General features: G+C 35.0%; 1 protein-coding gene and 1 long non-coding RNA gene across 5 annotated transcripts; one reads left to right on the plus strand and one right to left on the minus strand.

The window, feature by feature from the left end:
- Positions 1-192: 192 nt before the first annotated feature.
- LOC111420248 (Imitation SWI) lies at positions 193-22857 on the plus strand. Of its 4 annotated transcripts, none has more exons than XM_071200572.1 (9): positions 193-352; positions 487-692; positions 893-1274; positions 11310-12083; positions 12143-12384; positions 12442-12676; positions 12741-12983; positions 13147-13158; positions 21764-22857. In XM_071200572.1, the coding sequence occupies exons 1-9, from the start codon at positions 299-301 to the stop codon at positions 22676-22678; spliced, it is 3063 nt and encodes a 1020-aa protein (XP_071056673.1). In that variant the 5' UTR covers positions 193-298; the 3' UTR covers positions 22679-22857. The 4 variants fall into 4 exon arrangements, with proteins under 4 accessions (XP_071056673.1, XP_022908972.1, XP_022908974.1 ...); XM_023053204.2 differs by having other exon boundaries at positions 12741-12977; XM_023053206.2 differs by lacking the exon at positions 13147-13158 and having other exon boundaries at positions 12741-12977.
- LOC111420250 (uncharacterized) lies at positions 18655-19861 on the minus strand. Its single transcript, XR_011642046.1, has 3 exons — positions 19523-19861; positions 19183-19467; positions 18655-19140 (listed from the first exon to the last, which is right to left on the minus strand). It is a non-coding gene; the product is annotated as an uncharacterized lncRNA (long non-coding RNA).
- Positions 22858-23750: the final 893 nt, after the last annotated feature.

Consider the following 23750-nt stretch of genomic DNA (forward strand, 5'->3'; position numbering starts at 1 on the left):
GAATAAAAATTAAAAAAAAAATTTACGAAAAGAAATTGTGCTTTTTAATTTAGAAAATGATTCAAATTACTCATTCAAATGTAATATTGAGCTAAATAATGCAACATTTTAAATAAATTAATAATAAATGTTATAAATTTGTTCGATACTTTTTAAGTTGGTATTGGATAGCGGCAATTCGCCGAAAATGTCAGTTAAATGTCAACCATAAAGCCGTAACTACCATCTAATACAAATCGTGTTTTACAAACATTTTTCTTCAAAACTTGACTTAAACTCATTAAAACTCTTTAGAAACATGTCTAAAACAGAGGAAGAAGGTAGTGAAGTACCGGATACCGGTGAAAATTCGGTAAGTGCAATAAAAAATGCGCTTTTAATAGATTACAATTGTTGTTATTTTATAATTCTTAGTAGGCTAACCGTTTTATTTATTTATTATAAAATTGTTTAAATCAACTAACGTAACATCACTTTGTGTAACAGAACGAATCTACTTCCGATACATTATCCTCAAGGGGTAAAGAAGATTTCGAAACTAAAATCGAAACTGACCGCAGCAAAAGGTTTGATTATCTTTTAAAACAAACCGAAATTTTTTCTCACTTCATGACAAGTCAAAATGCAAAAGGAAAAGAGAAACCTAAAACAGGAAGACCAAAAAAACCTAAACCGGACGATTCTCTTGGAGAGTAAGATATCAAAACATGAATTTTATTATTATTATTACTACTACTTTTGTATCATTTAATTTATACTTAATCAGAGTATTCAACAATGATTATAAAGCGTTTGAATTTGGCCCACTTATTAATGTTTTGAAGCAATAAATTTAAACACCTTAAAATCATTGTTGAAGACTCTGTTTATATATACATATTTATCGTTATAGTCACAGACATCGTAAAACAGAACAAGAAGAGGATGAAGAACTTTTGGCTGAGTCAAACACTAAAAGTAAAAACACGATACGGTTTGATATATCGCCGCCCTATATAAAAGGTGGCGAAATGCGTGATTATCAGGTAAGGGGCCTTAATTGGATGATCTCTCTTTATGAAAATGGCATCAACGGAATATTGGCCGATGAGATGGGTCTTGGTAAAACGTTACAAACGATCTCGTTGCTCGGATTTATGAAACACTACAAAAGTATTGGTGGACCGCACATAGTCATCGTTCCTAAATCAACACTGCAAAATTGGATGAATGAATTTGGTAAATGGTGTCCCTCTATTAGAGCGGTTTGTTTAATTGGTGATCAAGAAGCTAGGGTAAGTTGAGTATTTTTAAATATATTAAATTGTTGTTTGTTTATTTTTTTGTTAATATTTTATTTCTTATCAATATATGGAATTCAATCCTTTTTCTGAACCTTTTTAAGGTCATAGATTTTAATAGCAAAACATTTAAATGTTGATATGGAAATATTGTGAGTTAGTTGACTTACTTGTCTTATGGTGGAGCATAAGGCAGCAGTAAAGACGCGTGTGAAGTTGGCCATAGATTTTAAACAGAAAAAAATGCGTGATCAGGGTTTTTAATCGATCTAATTTCAATGGCATAGTATTCATGGTCGCCTCTTGTTTCAAATTCGAAAAGAAAATTTTCCTAACCATTTCCTATAGTCCGGAAAAATCGATTTTCTGCAAACTTTCGCAAAATTCGGCCCGTTCGGGGTTTTTAATCGATCTAATTTCAACGGCATCGTATTCCTGGTGTTTTTGCTTCAGATTGGAAAAGAAAATTTTCCTAACCATTTCCTATATTCTGGAAAAATCGATTTTCTTCAAACATAAGCAAAATTCGGCCCGTTCGGGGTTTTTAATCGATCTAATTTTAACGGCTTCGTATTCCTCGTGGTCTCTTGCTTCAGATTCGAAAAGAAAATTTTCCTAACCATTTCTTATATTCCGGAAAAATCGATTTTCTTCAAACAATCGCAAATTTTGGCCTGTTCGGGGTTACATTACATTGCATTAACTATACCGGGTGTTTCAGACCACCCGTACCAGGGATTTTTCTCAAAAACGCGATTACTTATTATTATTATTATTATTGCAGCCGGGCTGAGGAGGGCGGCCCCTCTCGTTACCGCGACCTATAAGATCTATTGTAACTTTAGCCCTCCAAAGGTTTAGGGCAAATGTAGGTCCTTAATGAACCTTAGTATTGTCCTGAGGTCTTGAACCTTTATGTCGGTAGGTAACAGGGGAGTTTTACCGAAGACGTTGTGCCTTAGACGTCCTCTGGCGACGTAATTGCACAGTATATGTTCAGCAGTTTCTGACTCGTCGTTGCATAGTCGACAAGTTTGATCCTCAGCTTGTCCAATGTGGAAGAGGTGGTATTTTAGGGGCACATGGCCGGTTAGGTAGTCTGAGAGCGTTCTTAGATCCCCTTTGCTGAGGCATAAAACCTCTTTGGTTTTGTTTTGCGACGGAGTTATCATACTCTTCGCTTGTCTGTGACCTGGAAGTTCTTTCCAGCGTAAGGCTATCTTTGAAGCCTCCCAGTTGTTGATTATTTGTTTTAGGTGGCTTTTTTGTAGTCCACATCCAGGTTGGGGTCCAATGAAGGGCGTGTTTGCTGCCTCTTTGGCCAGCTTGTCGGCCTTCTCATTGCCCTCAATGTTGCTGTGACCTGGAACCCACCATAGGGTAACATCATTGCCCCTAGCGAGTTCTCTCAGGTTGTTGGTGCACTCTCTGATCAGTGCGGAGCCACACGTGTAGGCCTGAATTGCCTTTAAGGCGGCCCGACTGTCTGTCAAAATGTTTATGGATGCACCTTTTTGTCCCTTCTGTAGATTCAAAGCGGTGCAGAAGTTTATAGCAAGAACTTCTGCTTGGAAAATTGTTAAGTCCGAGCTGAGGGGCAATTTGATGTGGCTATTTGGTCCACTGATGCCCATGCCTACTCCAGATCTTACTGTCTTTGAAGCATCGGTGTACCAGGCTAGGGCTCCTCTTTTTAGTTGAGGCCCTCCTTTCGCCCAATCATCCCTGCTACAAAATATGACCTTACACGGTTGGTTGAAATTGTATTCCGTCGGTATAAGGTCCGTTTTAATTTCAATCAGGTGATTTAGACATGGGTCTTTGAGGATCTCGAGGTGTCCTCTGAGATTACCCTGCATCAACTTGAGTGAAGAAACTGTTTTCAGTGATAAGGCACTTAAGGCTGCCTCCTTTTGTATATATATGTGGAGCGGTGTGAGACCAAGTAGGGCTTCCAAAGCAGCCGTCGGACAGGATCTCATTGCACCCGTTATGTTAAGACATGCTAACCGCTGGATTTGTGCCAGCTGTTGTTGAGCTGTCTTATGTTTTGTTTTTGGCCACCAAACCAATGAGGCGTAGGCGACCATGGGTCTGATTATTGCTACGTAGGCCCAATGAGCCATTCGTGGCTTGAGACCCCAGTTCCTTCCTAGGAGCCTGCGGCAGATCTGGTTTGCCATGATGGCCTTTTTCCTCACCTTATCTAAGTGTGAGTTCCAGTTTAGTTTACTATCAAGTATTACCCCTAGGTATTTAGTTTCTGTTTTGAGGTTAATAGTTCTGCTTTCAATGGAGGGTGCTTTTATTTGTAGCTTCCTTCTCCGAGTGAAAGGGACTATTTCGATTTTATTGGGATTGATGCTAAGCCCATTGCTTCTGCACCAAGTACTGGTGAGTAGTAGGGCTTTCTGCATTAGCTGAGTTATGATTGAATCATATTTACCTCGGATTGTGATTACCAGGTCATCAGCATACCCTTGTATCTTAAATCCGTTTTTAGTTAGGATGTTCATCAAGTCATCAACTACCAGGCACCATAATAGAGGTGATAGCACTCCCCCTTGGGGACATCCTCTTGCGATTACTTAAGAAGTTGCAATAAAAAAATATGATAATAAAATCGTATATGAAGAATCCAATGCACCAGTTTTTATCACGCTGGTAACACCGGAAGTTGGTGGTAATGACATCAACTTAAAAATTTTTCAAGTTGTCATATGAATTAAGTTTTATCGTAGAATAGATATTTTAAAAATAAACAACTTTTGCTTTAACTCTTCTTAGATTTAATGCAACGTTTAAGTGCTATTGATGATTACAGTAATGATAACTAAACATGTTAAACAATTAAATAGCAATCGGAACAAACAATAACCATGATTTTTTAAGCACCAATTTAAAATTTTAAGAACAAAAACGAACGTAAAGAAAATTTAACGTTCAAAAACGTTGCCATCAACAGCCACATACCTTCTTGCTCGCCTCTTTACAGCATTAACTGCACGACGAATTCGGAGTTTCATATTCCCCCTTGTTGTAGGCGGTTCCATGTAGACTATTTCTTTAATTCGGCTCCACAGGAAAAAATCCAGTAGAGTTAAATCTGGTAATCGAGGTGGCGATTCCACTGGACCCCCACGAGCAATCCAACGCATGGGATAACGCTGGTCAATTACTCTACGTGCAACAACTGCAAAATGTGAAGGACACCCATCGTGTTGATGCCACATTGTTGTCCTTACAAGTAAGGACACATCGCCTAAATAGTAGATGGTCAGCACAATTTGTACAAAGTGTACATACCCAGGCTGTAGGCTTGCTTAATTCGAGGTGTCTGACAGTATACTCCTGCTCCGACCCCTTCCGGCGTTTTAGATCCATCTAACACGCAAATATCTGCCTGAACCAGAGAATTTTCGTTTTCGATCCAGGACTGTCGCTCAGGCAGTACAATCTGGTATCGAGCATTAATCACTGATGGTGATACCGCCAAATCTGACGGCATTGATAGCACAGTATCAGTGCTTATAATGTCTTCCGCAGCCCATTGGTAGGACATGTCGAAACAGTTTTGAGCATATTGCTTAAATCTGTAAATGGTTGTTCTAGCCACTTTCTCTATATGCAAATGCAGAGGAGAAAGGCCAAGCAGAACCTCCATTGCTAGAGTTGGCGTTGTGCTTATCGCACCAGAGATTGCCAATTCAGCTACTCGTTGAATTCATGAAAGTTTACTGAAGTCTGTCGGACTTTCCTATACCAAGCTGCTGCTCTGTATGTGATCATAGGTCTAACCACCAGAGCCAGTACACTCTTTCAGGGGTAAAACCCCAATTTTTTCCACAAATACGCTCTCTGACCCCACGCTGATCGGACCTGCGCCAGGCCGTTGAGCGAGTCGTGCGCTCTGCCAGGACGTTGAGCTAGCTGTGCGCTCCACCAGGTCGTTGAGTGAGCCGTTGCGCTCCTCCGCCAGGACGTTGAGCTAGCCGTGCGCTCCGCCAGGCTGCGGCCGAGATGAAGTGCGGGTCGGGGGGTTGGGGCGGCGGTAACTCGTCATTGGCAACGAGTAAGCGGTATCGTCACATAACGAGATACCTTCTCATACCACCTCAAGCCTCCAAGGGAGAATGCACAAGGGGCCCACTGGGGCCTAAGTGCGAGCGTAAAAAATTACGCACTCCACGCTTACATACATACATGGTATCTAGGGTCACCTGTAGAACTTTAGATATCCTTGGCAAACAGGTTCCTTTGACCATAACGACAATGTCCGAAATGTCGAAATTCCAAAAATACTTTTCCCTATATTACGTAGTAGTCATTGGATGATAATGGTAGCAAATGTTGAAGATCGGCAAGTTTTATTTTTTGATCTAATGACTACTGAAACTAGAAAAGCACAAACTTATTATAAACAATAGTCCAATTGATTGTTGGATTGGCGATTGTTTGAAGAAAAACGATTTTCCCGGAATATAAGAAATGGCTACGAAAATTTTCTTTTTGGATCTGAAGCAAGAGGAGATTAGGAATACGATGCCATTCAAGTTAAATCGATTAGGAACCCCGAACAGGCCAAAATTTGCGATTGTTTGAAGAAAAACGATTTTCCCGGAATATAAGAAATTGTTAGGAAAATTTTCTTTTTGTTTTTGTATCCATTCCGTATGTTCTGTGGTTCTCTGGCAGTTGATTGTTTCACTACCGCCCATCATGAAAGCTTGAACGCCCACTAATAGGTGGTAAGGACCTTGAGATGATCTGAAACAGAAAAATCAAATGGTGTTCTCTTCTATATACATGTGATTATCATCTGAACTAGAATTAAGCAAAAAAAAAATATTGACAAAATGGCGCATTGTTAAATTAAAATAACCGATTTTGCTTTTAAAATCGGTAAGTTTATTGCAAAAAAAAACAACATATGTATACAGGTGTCTCAGCGAGACCGGTCATTAGACGTTTCTGGGGTTGTGGCCAAAATAAAAATTTGAGAATTCAGATTTAAGTATAATCAATTGCGTTCTCTTCGACTAAAATATTTTCAGATTTCTAGCATTTCCGGTTATACCGGAAGTCGCCATCTACTTTATTTTTTTTAATGGAACACACGGTACATTTTTACATATTTGGATTTGTCTATTTTCGAGATTTTTGAATAACTTTTTGCAATTTGATCTTCCGTTCTCGAGTTATTCGATTTTTTTTACAAAAATCTGCTCTAGCAGACATCTCTCTGTTCAAAAAATCAGAGAACACTCGATTTTTGAGATATCAATTTAGGATTCAGAACATGCTTAAGCAACATGATGGAGTATGTTTTGGTGCGAGAACGGCTGTCTAGATCGTTTGGTCACTTTACTATGGCACGCTAACTTTCCGAAATTGTGAAATATCATAACTCAATTTTTTTAAATGGCACCCCCCATATTTTCTTACTTAGTCGTCTTCGGCGTCTCATTTTACATCTTTTATACTCCATATGTCCTATACCTAACGTTAATAGTTTGGGAAATAATTAGGGTTTTTTGAAAAATGCTTACATATATCGATATAAACCTAGTGTGTCATGGAAAACAAATGTTTAATGACTTATTAACATCAAAATCTGATTTACGTTGATGCTTGTGGGTCTAAAACCAGTTAAAATGGTTATTAATAACGTAAATAATGTTTATATACAAATGAAGAAATCCTTAATTTATTTTTTATGCACGGAAAGTGCGACAAAGTTCTTAGAATGTTTAATGAAAACTACCCACATTTATCTCCGATGACAAAAGGTAAATTTAGAAGAACAGAAGCAGTTTTTTTGCGTTTTGGACGAATTAATCACGTGTTAAACTGACCAAAAATGTAGTAGATAATGCAGCGGAAGAGATGAATAACCTTGGCTTATTTCGAGTTCAGTCCCAACGCCTCAATTTGAGGTGCCAAACAAGATCTGGGAATCATACTACGAACTTTGTCGCGCTTTTCATGTATAAAAAATAAATTAAGAATTTCTTGATTTGTGTAAATATTATTTTCGTTATTGTTATCGATTTTAACTCTTTTTAGTACTAATATTAAGGGACCTAACAGATAATTATTAGCTCACATGCATCAAGTGACGTAAACAAGTGAGTCTTTAACAAGAACTCATTGAGAAGGCTTGTTTTCCATGGCACACTAGGCTAATATCCACATGATATGCGTACATTTTTCAAAAAACCCTAATTATCTCCCAAACTATTAATGTTAGGTATGGGACATATTGGGATATAAAAGATGTAGAATGGGACACCGAAGACAACTAAGTAATACAATATGGGGGGTGCAAGTTAAAAAAAATGAACTTATGGTACTTACAAATTTCGAAAAGTTAACATGCCATAGTAAAGTGACCAAACGTTATAGACAGCCGTTCTCGGCACCAAAACATACTCGATCATGTTGCTTAAGCATGTTCTGAATCCTAAATTGATACTCCAAAAATCGAGTGTTCTTTGATTTTTTGAATAAATGTCTGGAGCAGATTTTTCTAGAAAAATTGGAATAACTCGAGAACGGCCGAATCAAATTGCAAAAAGTAAAATTATTTATAAACCTTGAAAACAGACAAATCCAAATATGTAAATATATACAGGTATATATACTTCCGGTATAAGTCTGAATTCTCAAATTTTTATTTTGGCCAGAAACCCAGAACAGTCTAATGACCGGTCTCGCTGAAACACCTGTATACTAAATTGTTGTTTGTTTGTTTTTTTTGTCAATATTTTAGAATTTTTCTAAAAAAATTTGTATCATTTTATTTTAAATGATTATTTATTTCTTATCAACATATGGAATTCAATCCTTTTTGTGAACCTTTTTAAGGTCATAGATTTTAATAGTAAATTTTGTGCTTTTTAGCTAAACACTTAAATGTTGATATGGAGCAAAATATTATGTTATGGGTTAGTTGACTTACTTGTCTTATTTCCTGTCGCTCCTGGTAGACCATAAGACAGCAGTAAAGGCTCTCTATCTGGTCTGGTTAGCAGCAAGACGTTTCTTCTCTTCCACATGTGTGTTGGGCGCCCTCGTCTCTGTACTCCTTGTGTCATAATTCAACGTCATTTCTTCTCCTTGATTTGGTCATTAATGGGTGATTGGTTTGTTCTCTCCCACAAGTATTAATTGGCTATCATGGAGGTGGTTGAAACCTCACGTTTATAATACGTCGCAGGCATTTACTAATGAGCACTTGTAATTTATTCGACATCCCCTTGGTGGCCTTCACACCCATTCAAAAGGACTGGCTTTACGTTGCTATTGAACAAGCGAAGTTTTGTTCTTTTTGCAATGTTTTTATTTTGCCAGATAAAGTACAATTGCATTCGTTTCTTTACACCCTTCATCTGTTGTGACAATGCTACCAAAGTACACGAAAGTTTCAAGTCGTTCTAATCCCTTCCATTAACTGTTTACAGTGTTGTGCGAAATAATAGGTGGAAGTATATTTATGTATTTTCAAGCTGGATCAAGCTCCAGCTTAATCTCCTGACCTTAATCCAATCGTGCATCTGTGGGGAGATGCAAAAAGAGCAATTAGTAATAAACGTTACTTAAATAAAAAGGATTTATAGCGTGCAGTCGAATTTGTTTGGTATAACATACTGGTGGAAAGTTGTCGCCGGTTAATGAAGTTAATGCTTCGTCGATATTCTATGTAATCCAGGGTAAGGCCTTTTTCTTAAGCACTCTCCTCACAATAGGTGCATTAAAGTCAAATAAAGATAGTAATACATCGGAAAATAATTGAGCTTGTCATTATTATTCTCAAAATAATAAACAGCCTCTCAGTTCATTAAATCGAGGTCTCTGCTAAATTTATTCATATCGATGGCATGCAAATCACGGAAGCTTATAAGTTTGGCTATAGGTTTAGCACTTGTAGGAATTATCAATTGACAACAGGTTAACAAATGATCTGACACCATAATATCTTCAGTATCACAAAGGAGAAGAGGCAATACTTTAGATATAATAATAACGTCAATTAGGGTCTCGGAGCAATCAGTAATTTGAGTCGGTTGGTCAACAATTTCCTGTAAATCAAATGCATCCAAAGTAGAAATCAGCAGGCATCAGCAGAAGATTCAGTGGCCAAAAGGTTAACATTAATATCGCCCAAGATTATAACTCCTCCAATACTTCCAAAAACGATCTCAAATCAGAAGATGGCGGTCTGTAGATAACCCCAATAGCAAAATTCAAGCTATTCACTGCAAACTCCAATCGCAGCTCCGAATTTAAACACCTACACCACCACCCCTGTAGGGTCTGTTCGCTCTAAAGAAGTGAAAATGATCCAAATTAACAGCCGAGTCATCGACATTTACACCCAACCATATTTCGGACTCTGCAAAGACATCATAATCAGATTGCATCACATTATCTCGCAATTCATCAAATTGCGCAACCAGTGATGTCAAAAGTAGCAACCAAGCCATAAGGCAAGGAATCAAAATTGGAGTGCTCAAAAAATGTTAAAAAACCAAAAATACAGATAAAATATAAACTAAAATAAAAATAAACCAATGAGAATTATATTACTATAATAATAAAAAAATAATATTATTTATCAAAAGAAGAATCAGTAAGAACAAACACTATTTTGCAATATTTCCCTACTAACGTGTGTTACAAAAGCATTGTGTCGTTAAATTAACATCTAATAACGTACGCCTTCTTATATTACCAGTCTTCTAAAGGTCAGAACAACTTTTGACGGTCATGATTGAACCATTGTCTTTAATTCATACTCTTTCATCCCTAGTCCAACAATTACCAATTCCATATTTTTCACGTGAGAGCATAAACATGCAAGTCCTGTTCTTGCATGTTTCGAGACTCTTTCGAATTTATTTGTGATTAAAATTTTGCCACGACTTATAGAACCACTCGAAGCTAAGAAATTGGATTATTCGATATAATCGGGCATTGTTCCATCAGGTGTTAATAGTTTGTCTTTCACCGCTTCAGTCGCAATTTAGGGAGGTTATTTTTCCCCACCTGAAGAGTGAATGAGAACACCTGTCGCAGTTCGTCCTTATTCGGTTGAGTGATGCCCAGATTCATCTTGGTTTGTCGAAACTCTCTGGCTTGCTTATAGCTGCACTCTTTTCTTAGTCTTCTTTCAAGCGCTCAATTATGTATTGAGTGGACTCCACTTATGTTCTTGCCGGCAATTCCAACGTAGAGGCACGTAGGGGCACAGGGTCGGCGTTAATCTTTCCATATTCTTCTTATATAATAGAAGCTATATGGCTCAGTGGAGGCAGCCAGCAAGTGGGCGGGGCCTTGATTATGCCTGATATAGATAGTACGCATAGTTTAGTTGATTTGGACATCAATATGATTAGTGCGCGAACTATTGATCCACACTGGACACTGCTATACAATTTTTTGCGACGAGTTACACCAGACCCAATGCTGTCGATCTATATGTGGACGCTGAGGAGTCTCATATGGTGCCACTCAGCTTTTGCAGAATGTTATTTCGTTTTCTGAGTTTTGTAGTTGCCTTGGTAAGGTGTTCTTTAAAGCTTGCCATTATCAAGAGTGGCACCTAGGTATTTTGAATGTTTATTGTGACTGAGAAGTGTCTTCAAGGTAGATTTAGTTTAAGTGGAAGCACGATACTACAGTTTAGGTGGTAATGGACTGCAAAATGTTTAATATATTCGATTCGTATTTTGTAATGTTGTTTGAAATTTCTTAAGGATCATAATATAAAAGACAAATTTTGTTATGTTAAAAGATCGATTTTCTAAAAAAGTTTGCGTAATTTGCTGAATTTAGCAGAAAAAGTGTAAGACTATTTTTGTGCCTAGACCATGAAAGTAAACTTTACAGACTATATTTTTCTCATTATTCTAAATCTAAACTATCAAAAGTAATTAATTCACTGTGTTATAATTATACTTTATACTTTTAATGGATGTTAATAAATTCAAATCTGATATAATATATTTTTTTAATGTTTCAATTTAGAGTACATTTATAAGAGATGTATTAATGCCAGGAGAATGGGACGTTTGTATAACATCATACGAGATGTGTATAAAAGAAAAATCAGTGTTAAAAAAAGTTAATTGGCGTTATATGGTGATTGATGAAGCTCATCGTATAAAAAATGAAAAATCCAAACTCTCCGAAATTCTACGCGAATTTAAAACAACCAACCGTCTCTTATTAACGGGTACCCCATTACAAAACAATCTCCATGAACTTTGGGCTTTGCTCAACTTCCTTTTACCCGACGTTTTTAATTCCTCCGACGATTTCGACTCCTGGTTCAACACCAATCAATGTCTCGGCGATAATGCCTTGGTCGAACGGCTACACGCCGTCTTAAAACCGTTTTTACTGAGACGTTTAAAATCAGAAGTGGAGAAAAAGTTGAAACCAAAAAAGGAAGTCAAAATCTACATTGGTTTAAGCAAAATGCAAAGGGAATGGTACACTAAAGTATTAATGAAAGATATCGACGTTGTAAATGGGGCGGGTAAAATCGAAAAGATGCGTTTGCAAAACATTTTGATGCAATTGAGAAAATGCACGAATCACCCTTATTTATTTGACGGGGCGGAACCTGGACCACCCTACACCACCGATGAGCATTTAGTTTATAATTGCGGAAAGATGTCGATTTTAGATAAGTTATTGCCTAAGTTGCAAGAACAGGGCTCGCGAGTGTTGATTTTTTCACAAATGACAAGAATGTTGGATATTTTGGAGGATTATTGTCATTGGAAACAATATCAGGTTAGTTTTTATTTACATTTATATAAGTTTGGTAAAAATAAACAATCTTTTTTGTATAGTATTGCCGTTTAGACGGCCAAACACCGCATGAAGATCGACAACGTCAAATTAACGAGTACAATGATGACGATAGTAAAAAATTCATTTTTATGTTATCAACCAGAGCTGGAGGTTTGGGTATTAACTTGGCCACTGCTGATGTGGTCATCATTTACGACTCTGATTGGAATCCCCAAATGGATCTCCAGGCGATGGACAGAGCACATAGAATTGGGCAAAAGAAACAAGTTCGTGTATTTAGGTATGAAGAAAAATGGTTTAATAATTGTTAATAATAAAGATGGTTATCTTGAATTAGGTTTATAACAGAAAATACAGTTGAAGAAAAAATTGTAGAACGAGCCGAGATCAAATTACGTTTAGACAAGTTGGTTATTCAACAGGGAAGACTTGTTGATAGCAAAGCGAACGCGCTCAACAAAGATGAAATGTTGAGCATGATCCGTCACGGGGCCAATCACGTTTTCGCATCAAAAGATTCGGATATCACTGACGAGGATATCGATACTATTTTGTTAAAGGGAGAAACAAAGGTGGAGACACACAACTAAATATATATTTGCTCATTTTATGCTTTAAAAAAATTTTTTTTTTTAGACGGCCGAATTGAATCAAAAATACGAATCTCTAGGAGAATCGTCTCTTCGTAATTTCACGGTTGATACGCCTACGGAATCCGTATATAAATTCGAAGGGGAGGATTATCGAGAGAAACAAAAAACTCTAGGATTAAGTAATTGGATCGAACCGCCAAAACGGGAACGCAAAGCGAATTATGCGGTGGATGCGTACTTCCGGGAGGCGCTGAGGGTGTCCGAGCCTAAGGCTCCAAAGGTATCTGTTAGTATTCGTTCTATTTTTTTAGATTTCTCTTTATTTATTTTTAGTTTTTAATCAATTCCCACCAAAAATGTCGAAATTATTATTACTGTTACTTGAAAATTGTCGTTCTTTGTTCTTTGCCATGCATTCGCAATAATTAACAATCTGATGATTTGCCTAGCCGAATGAAAAGGTAAATATAAACAAATAAAAGCTAAATAAAGAGCTGAGAAACATTTTAAAAAATAGAATAAAACCAGTTGGAAAATATTAATTTTAAATATGCGATAATTTTAGTTTATCTTCTACTTGTTTTATCCATTTCTTGTTAATAATTTATAATTTTAACATGTCTCATAACAATCATAATTCAGAGAAACGTAACATACTCAAAATTATTTTTTCAAATATGATGGTTATTTTCCATTTTTTAAATAAAATTACAGATATTTCTTAAACACAGTCAAGTTGGCATCTCTTTTTCATATAAGCAGAAGTGATATACATAAAATTACCCTGAAAATGAAGATTCACTTAATCTTTGTATCAATTTGTGAAATCAATTATCATTAATTATATATTTTAAAGGGAACTTTGAAATGTCTTAAATGTATTAATGTTTTGGAACAGTTAGGTTTTATATGATACACTCACTTCTGAAACAAAAATAAGAGTTAAAACAGTTACCATTGTAAATCTCTTGCCCTACAATTAATGTTTAACAGTGTGGTCTCCAAGTGTAAACAAATTGCCGATTCTTCAAATAAATTACAAAAATACAAGTGAAAAATTAAAAACGAACAAATGATTAAAACTAAATGACATATTAAACTAAACAACAACAATTTCTGAATTAGTTTTTGGACAAACTTTACAAAACCTTGATAAGTCTTGACTTTGATGTTGGGTCAATATGCTTAGGAAAATGACCTGAATATGTCGTGGTAAATCTCTTTTTAGAGATTTTAATACTTTATAGTCTTTAGGTTCGGCAATTTCAATCCTGTATTCTACGTAATCTTTATTTTTTTCGTTATTTATTTTGTTGATCAAAATATACGAGTAAAAATGGCAATATCGAACATATAAAAGAAATTTTTATGATTTCCTTTTGGATATTTTCTCATTATTAGCAAGTATGGTAAAATCTGATCTTACCGATCATTCCTTTGTTGTACTCAATGCCACATTTGAGGTTGAGAAGGCATTTAGTGAAAATTGCAACATCAAAAATTTTATCAAAACTTCAAATATTGTTTTCTCAAATACTAAAAGTTATTTTTCAAAACGGGTTGGTTCATTGGAAAGAGGACTTTTATCGAGGGGTAAACCGCTAGTTCAAATTTTGTACACCTACTTCCCCTTTGACATATATTTCTTATACTTCCTACTTATATTCCTAGTATTTCCCCGTACTTCCCCGTAATTCCTCTTACATACTCGTACCTCCTCTCCCTTCGGACGGCATATCCACGTGTGTATTTAAGTAAAACACCCAAATAAAAGTCAATAAAAATTAACATATATTCTTTGGCAAATAAAAACATTGAGTTTTTCTATATAAAAACAGAAAATAATAATACTGACAAAACAGATTTAAAGCTTTTTATAATTTTGTTTGAAAGCTTTGTATAATTTCTTTATTTCTACATCATCATGTCTGCTAATTTGAAATATGCCGTTACCAAGTAAATTAATGGGACCGTAAAATACATACTCTTCATCTACAACCGCGATGTCTGGTGTTTTCGGCCATACAAAAAAATCCAAATCTTGTCCACAAAAGCAAGTCACAGTGCAAGAAAAATGTTTATCTAATCCTTTTTGAATTTTTAGGCTTATACCATTACATTTTGATTCAAATATTAACCATTGTTCCTGACTAACTTTTGTTTTAAGCCAGCACTTAAGAGCTTTTAATATAACGCACTTCTCTGTTTCCTGATCTGTAGCTGCCGTCTCACTTAATGGTTGTGCTGAGGGGTGTGGTAATGTCTGTTCAGAAATGTTTTCAATTATGTCGCTTTGCGTAGACTGAGTCGATATTTTTCTCTCGTATTTGGATTTATAAAATTTGGAAATTAAAACTATTTGTTTTTTCGTACCAGATAGCAATTTAAATTGCTGCGGATTATTTTTAAAAATCCCGTAAAACAAATTTTTTTCTTCCAAAGTTAGTAATTCAAGGTAGTCATTTCTAATAAATGCTTCTATTTTTTCTAGATCATTTTCGTCAATCGTACCAAGCAGCACCTCATTATCAAATCCGCTAATAATAAGAATTTCCTTAAGATTTTCATTTAATTGAAATTGTAGAAAATTTTCGGCCTCTTGAAAACAGCGATAGCGATTTGCCGTCATCCTGGCGCCTAATACAAAACAGAATTTACGAGCGAATCTAGTACCATTGACTCTTCACGATATGTTAATATAAATTTAAATTTTAATATGATACTCATTCAATCTTACCTTTGAATGAAAACGATGCTTCTACTAGTAACAATTCACACACCCTTTATGAAACAGAAACTGCGCACCTAATACTAGATCTAGCTTGTTTATGGAACATCGTAACTTCGATCGTTAGATATCGTGTTTAATCGTGTTCGATCGTGTTTCAATATATCCCCAAATTTCCCTAAATAATTTCCCGTACTTCCCCAATAATTCCCCCCACTTCCCCAAACTTCCTCGATAATTCCCCGTAATTCCTTGTACTTCCCCGTAATTACTCGCATCTCCCCATAATTCCCCAGACTTCCCCGTAATTCGTCGAACTTCCCCATAATTTCTCCGCATTTCCCCTATTTTGTACACCTACTTCCCCAGCGGTTTACCCCTCGACTTTTATTAACACTGGAAAATTTTCATACTCATATTCCAAGAAATGGATTTTATACGAATTTTTAAAACTTAATCGATAAAATTGAAAAATTTTAAAAAATTGTTGATCATTTCAAATCTTATTTTTCAAAAACCAAAGCGATTTTTCAAAACGGCTTGTTGCATTAAAAAGAGGATACTTTAATTAATAATTGGTTATATTTTCACAAGGATCCTTCAAGAAATTAATTTTATTGCAAATTTTGAAAATTATCGATGAAAATTGCAACTCGAAAATTTTATCAAAACTTCAAATATTGTTTTCACAAAAACTAAAAGTTATTTTCCAAAACGGGTTGGTTCATTGGAAAGAGGACACTTTTATTAACACTTTGAGAAATTTTCATACTCATATTCCAAGAAATGGATTTTATATGAATTTTTAAAACTTAATAGGCGAAAATTGTAAAATTCGAAAAAATTGTCTATCATTTCAAAAATTTATTTCTCAAAAACTAAAAGCGATTTTTCAAAACGGCTTTTTGCATTAAGAAGAGGATACTTTAATTAATAATCGAAAGTGATAACAGCAACAGTTCTGTTAGTAATTTATTTTACTTATTTATTTCCATTAAACCTCTACAGGGCAAACCCCAATTACAAAGGTTTTACAAAATTAAACAATAACCGTAACTTAACATTAATCCGAAAAATTTAATTGAATAGTATCTAACATCAAAGAAAATAAACAGTTGTAATCGTTAACATAATGGAAAAACAAATTCTCAAATTAATACTTAATAATACCAGAATTATTAGAGTTTATAAGATTTTACACATAATTTTTAAAAGATTTTGAATCCGAAAAACGAAAAAAATCAACATCCCAAGATTATTAACCAAACAAGAGGTTCTGTAAATAGGTGCGTGAAACAAAACGTCTGTACGGCGCTTGTCTACATAAAAAGTGGTCTGCGACCGTGAAGCACATCTCGGTACATTTAAGGCAATGTTCTCAACAATTTGGTTACCAGTAATGAATGTGATGATGAATTACAAGCGAAGAGAAGGAAAGTAAACGAAACTGCAACAAGAGATTATATATATCGTATTGAGATTCTTACAGCTAAAGATAAACCTGATATAAATAAAGTTGTATTCAATGAAAAAAGCCCTATTGGGGTTGAACTTGATTATTATCTGCAATGTCCAACACCTAAAACAGATACTAATTCCTGTGAAGTGTGGAGTATTAAGTAATAGAGTGTAGATCCATGTTGCAAATGAATTATTTAAGAAATAAAACGAAAAAACTTCTTAACTTGCTATATTTAATAAATTTGAAGTCAAACTAGTTTCGGGGCTTGCCCCATCCTCAGTGACAATGTCAATAGAAGACTAATATTGTAAACTGAATATCATCAAAAAGGCAATTAAATGCATGTATAAAGCTGAAGGCGATATAATGCGGTGTTAAACGTGATCAGTCTCGTTTCTTCACGTCTCTTTAAAGGTTCAACATGGTTTTTGATTATTTTTTAACAAGCGTTTAAAATAACGTGCTTTTTTGCTGTCGCCATTTTAATCCATACATACATTTTAATACATTTTAATTAATTTCGGGGGTTGGGCAACCCCCGAAACTAGTTTGACTTCAAATTTATTAAATATAGCAAGTTAAGAAGTTTTTTTGTTTTATTTTTTATTAAATAATAGATTTTTAATATCCGGCCAAAGCCGAATATTTGGTAACTATCCGGTATCCGGTCGGATTTTAAAAAATGGCCGTATATTCGTTCCACCACTAAAATATAGCAATTACATATTACGTTCTATGGATGAATCTATCCAAGTAGACGCTATTTACACAGACTTCAGCAAGGCGTTTGACTGACATTACCATAATCTGTTAATTTCAAAACTTCAACAGTTTGGTATCGATGGCTATTTGGTATGATGGTTAGCCTCCTACATGCGCGGAAAAACTCAGATAGTGTTAATCAAAGGACATAAATCTAGTTCATTTTCAGTGCCTTCGGGTAAAGTCCCTAGATTATCAAAGTATCGCGTTTGCCGCCATTTTGGCTCGAAAGTCAAGCGGGAAATTTAAAACTATGTCGTTCTGTTGATAAAATTACGCCAAATTTCCTTTCTTTTTTTTCTCGTGGTACTCTGAAGAGTCGAAAGCCCTTCTTACTGCTATTTTTGCAAGAAGACGGCTTTATTACATGTGCACTTTTTGTATAATATGTTTTTTATTTAAATCACTTGTCAAAGTGTCGTCAAGTTGGTATTGAAAGTAAAAGCGCATGTCGTGACTTTTACTTTAATTGTGTGCCACCACTGTCTATCAAATTTGTTAAGATTGATTAAAAAACAATTTTCATATAATTTTTTTGCTGCTAAATCTACCATAAAAATGTTAAGAAAGGGTGGAACGGGATGTCAACTGTCTAAACGCGAAAAAAACTCTATAATTAGGTATTGTGAAGAAGTACAGACGGAGACACCAAATACGAATTTAAAATATATATGTGATAAAGCTTCACGTATTTTTGATGTATGTGTATTGCACTTGAGTTTTAAAATTAAATTTGTATTCAACATAATTGTATTAGGTTCACAGCACGACGCGACGGTTTTTTAAAATTATGCAAACCTACAAAAAATATCAAACTGTAAAAAAACCAAAAACACAAGGGCGTTGTAAAATGAGCTACAAAACGGATAATAATTTATATTTTATTAAAGAAGAGTTAGGAAGACAAATACAAAAATTGCATGAAAAGAAACAGTATTTTAATCTTAATGATTTACTTAATTTTGCAAGAAATGAATGTGATTTTACTAATGGTAGATGAAAATTACATAAAATTATAAAATCTATGGGATATAGATATAAAAAGATTAGCAATAGAAAAGTGTTAATTGAACAACCACATATAGTTTCAAAACGAATTACATTTTTAAAGACATACTTGCAATACCTAGAATCCGGAGAGTATACTTTTGTTTTTCTTGACGAAACTTGGATTTACGAAAATGCCACCCAAGTTTATCAATGGGTAAATGAAAATGAAAGATTCGGTATTCCGCAAAGAGCAGAAGGCGAAGGAAAAAGATTTACAATCTTGCACGCAGGCACTTCGTCAGGGTTTTTGCCAAATTGCGATCTCTTGCTCAGTGACAACACGGAGCACAGAGATTATCATAAAAATATGACGTCAATTATTTTTATGGAATGGGTGAAAAATCAATTACTTCCAGCATTAAATAATTTGGGTGCGAAGTGTGCGGTAGTAATGGATAATGCTCCATATCACTCAAAACAAATCGAGAAAGCTCCAAGTTTCTGCACAAAAAAATATGAACATAATATACAGTTTGAACCAACCTTAAATAAAAAATCGTTATGGGAAATAATCCGTTATTGCAAGCCTCAAATTGAAAAATCCTTTGAAATTGACAAATTAATAAGAGACCATGGCCATACTGTTCTTCGCCTTCCTCCATACAATTGCCAATATAATCCCATTGAACTATGTTGGGCGTTCTTAAAAACTTATTACAATAAACATGTTCAGTCCAGCTCGGAGAAAAAGATCTGTCGTGTCAAGGAGACTTGGCAAAAAGCTCTTGGTCATTACACTCCGGAGATGTGGGCAAACACTGTGAAGAACTAATTAAAAAAGATTGGACAACATTAATGGGAAATGCATTAATAACTGATTTACCTCCTGTCATCATCCAACTAGCGGAAGACTCAGATTCTTCCAGTAATTCTGATTTTTAAACAATATTCAAATTTTAATTATAGCACTTAATTATGTTATCTTAATATATTGCTCACGAGTTTTAATTTCAAAACGTAGATATTAGCCAAGTGACGAGAGATTAGTGGCTTCGTCTTTAAAGTGACAATCAGTGACAACTTCGTTTAGAATATACACAACCTTACTTATTATTTAGTGGAAAATATTATAAAGCGTGGTCATAGAACATGGTATCTAGGGTGGTACAGACCGTTTTTTTATAAAAATTTGGCAATGACAATTGATTTAAATAAAAAACAAATTATAAATAAGTGGTGACATACACTGACAAGCTGTCAAACCGCCATTTTGGCTCGAATACACAAGCTTCATGAACCGCGGTACTTCGATAATCTTGGGATTTTACCTTCGGGTGTTTCTTATTTGTTTAATATTTATATTAATGATGTATTTGCTGTTTTGAAACATTCTCACTGCTTAATGTATACTGTTTCCTCACATTGACGCTTTGCAACTGTACTGCGACTCGAACCTCATTCATTACACTCAATTTGAGCAAATGTTATATAATTTCTTTCACAAGAAAGTTGAATTCAATTAAATGCGACTATGGTCTTGGGGCGCAGCCATGTCGAGAGTATCTCATATTAAAGATCTTGGTGTGACAAACTTACCTTTAAGAAATACGTTGACGGGGTGGTTTCCAAAGCTTATCTTTGTGCTTAAAACAACAGAAAATTTTATAGACTGGATTATTTGTTTTATACTACTATTCCTCGTTCAAACATTTTTCAAAACTCTCCTATGCTGAGAATGGCTTGCATATGCGATCATTTTCAGCACATCGGTTTGGGGATAGACATCCGCAACTCTATTAGGGAATTTAAGCGCTTACTTTCTGTCGCTCCACTTCCTCTGGTCGCCTATTCTAAATTTGTTGGCTCTTATTTTGTTTCCTTTTATTCTTGTTTCTCGTTTGTTTTATTTTTATAAATACATTCATTAACAACAACAACTACCTTGTTCTACTGCAAACACACGCACACTGTACTTGTTCCTCGCTCTTTTCTCTCAACTTCTTCTTTTACCGATCGGTACTGTTCTTATGACTCCGAAGCATTCAATAGGTGTTGCGGCTTCGCTACCTGACGAATCGTCCTCGATTCCATCGTCGACATCACCATGCTTTCATGAGGTCTGCAGCAAAAATTGAACTGAACTTTCGCTGCCAGAATGGTGTTTATTCGATATTACTTTATAAGATGGCGTCATCTTTCTAAATTGTCCCGTAGCCGCCATCTCTCGTCTAATCAATACTAGATCTCCCCCTTGGAATTTTTGAGGTTTTTTGTATTTCTTATCACTCCTCTCTTTCTGTGTTCGTTGCGCCGTTTCGAGATTTCTTATCGCTTGATCGCGTAAATCGTTTAGTTTATCAATAAATGTTCCGTGGCAGAAACCAAATAGTAGTTCGTGAGGTCTTCGTTTACGTCATATTCTATCTTATCCTTTTCAATCATTATGGACGACCTACATCGGATCGAGCATTCATTTTCTATATTTTCGTCTTTCTTTCTGTCGTTCTTTCTCTCTCCATTAAGGTTATCCTCGAAATTCTCCTAAGAATTTTCATCTCAGCTGTCTTAAGAAGCCTTGTATCTTGTATTTGATGTATCTGGTCTCATTTTCCCTGTATAAGCCATAATCGTTGTTTTATTTATTCTTGCTTAATCGATTAATATGTTTGTTTCTCCAACTCAGTTGGTTCCAATAGTAAAAATAGTTTTAAAAATAGAAGAATTACTTTCAAAGAGGGAAAATTATGATTATGAAATGGAATGATAATAATAACATTGCAGAAATAAATATAGATAAAATGGGCAGAACTAGAAATATAATTGCAAAAAAACTAAAGTCGTAGATTAATATATAGATAATGACACTATTTATGGATATCACTTCCAATATTTGCTAATACTTGCCAAAATGAATACTAACTGCTTTTAAGATATATTTGAAATTTTATACATTAAAAAGTAAATCGTTAAATCGGCTTCTTAGTTGGCAATCATTTGACATTTTATTTTCTAAAATATATAATTAAAAATTTTTAATTAAGAAAATAACATTTCATCTCCCAACATAACATTTTCATTAATTAATTTTGTAACATTATTACTCCCAAAAAAACCATACTTTCAGGCACCACGTCCTCCGAAACAACCGATAGTTCAAGACTTTCAATTCTTCCCACCGCGACTTTTTGAGCTGCTCGATCAAGAAATCTACTACTACCGGAAAACGTTGGGATACAAAGTTCCGAAAAATCCCGAGTTAGGACCGGACGCAAGCAAACAACAAAAAGAGGAGCAAAGGAAAATCGACGAATCCGAACCGTTAAGCGAAGAGGAACAACAGGAAAAAGAAAGTTTACTTACACAAGGATTTACTAATTGGTCTAAACGAGATTTTAACCAATTTATCAAAGCTAATGAAAAATATGGGAGAGATGATATTGAAAATATCGCTAAAGAAGTTGAGGGGAAGACTCCGGAAGAAGTTATGGAATATTCGGCCGTTTTTTGGGAGCGGTGTCACGAATTAACTGATATCGATCGAATAATGGCCCAAATCGAAAGGGGCGAAGCGAAAATTCAAAGACGAGCTAGCATAAAACGTGCTTTAGACGCAAAAATGGCACGTTACCGGGCTCCTTTCCATCAATTGCGAATCTCCTACGGTACAAACAAAGGTAAAAATTACATGGAGGACGAAGACCGTTTCTTGGTTTGCATGTTACACAAACTCGGTTTCGATAGAGAAAACGTTTACGAGGAATTGAGAGCAGCTATTAGGGCTTCGCCCCAATTTAGATTTGATTGGTTTTTGAAATCTCGTACTGCCATGGAATTGCAAAGAAGGTGTAATACTTTAATTACGCTGATTGAGAGAGAAAATCAGGAGTTGGAGGAGAAAGAAAGGGCGGAAAGGAAGAAAAAGAATCCGAAAGCGGGTTCTGGACTTGGAGGGACGCCTCAAACCTCATCCAAAACCGGACAGAAAAGGAAGAACGAATCCACTGGAGGAATGCCGGATAAGAAAAAGAAGAAGAAGTAAAAAAGAAATGAAACAAATTATAGGAGTTAATAAGGAGTAATGAGAATTTGATGTCAAGACGTTTTTTTGGAAAAAAGATTTTTGTTTCGGTCTTTTTTAGCGTTTTTTTCTTAACTTAATCTATAGTAGACTGTCCTGAATGTGTTAGATTATTTTTTTTAATACATGCTATAAGTGAATAGGCGAGTTTTTTTTATTCTTTATACCAACTACAAAATCGGTATTGTGTCAATATTTGAAAAGTAAAAAGTTATGTATATTTTCTTTCAAATCTCAGAATGCCTTAACACTTAACACATTGGCTACCATGTGATGACCTCATGAATGTCATTCATATATGAATGACTTGGCAGCCAATGTGTTAATGATAACAATTGAAATTAATTTAATGATGAATTTGAAAATCTGATCATATACAGTGTGTCCCCGGATAGGTGAAACGACTCTTATAAAATGTTAAATTTTTTCTATTATAATTGTCATCGTTTGGGATTCAGCCCTACTTGGTTAAAGACTAATTTTGAACATATTTTCAAATTTAAAAAAAAAAGAGTGTTGACACTAAAGCAAAAACTTCTTGTGTGACAGGTAAAGTACCTTTTCTATTTACAGTATGGTAAAATGTTACTAAGAAATTCTATTCAGAATGAAAAGTTATGACCATATGCAAATTTTCGTAATCATCGGCCTACTTTGATAAAACCCATTGTTTATTATTTTCCTCAATAGTACTTTATTAGAATTTTTTGTTTTGAGATTCAGATCATTCGGGAGAAATAAACAAACCGTTCTTAAAATGTTCACAAAAAATTAAGTGTGTGTTCGCCCACAAAAGAAAACGGTTAATAAGTTTCATCATAATTTTTTTTTCTTAGAGTGAATACTTCCTGCTGTAAGAAATCTTTTGATTAAACGCCAACAAGTACTTCTTTTAATTCCAGTATTTGGAAATTTTGCACTAAATAGAGCAATAACCATATTTATCGGTTTTTCCCCGGTTCCATAACACTGAATCACATAAACTTTTTCCTCTAATGTTAACATTGTACTTAAAAAACTGTTTAAATTTACT

Source organism: Onthophagus taurus, chromosome 11 (assembly GCF_036711975.1).
Source record: "Onthophagus taurus isolate NC chromosome 11, IU_Otau_3.0, whole genome shotgun sequence".
In the NCBI taxonomy this organism is placed as follows: domain Eukaryota; kingdom Metazoa; phylum Arthropoda; class Insecta; order Coleoptera; family Scarabaeidae; genus Onthophagus; species Onthophagus taurus.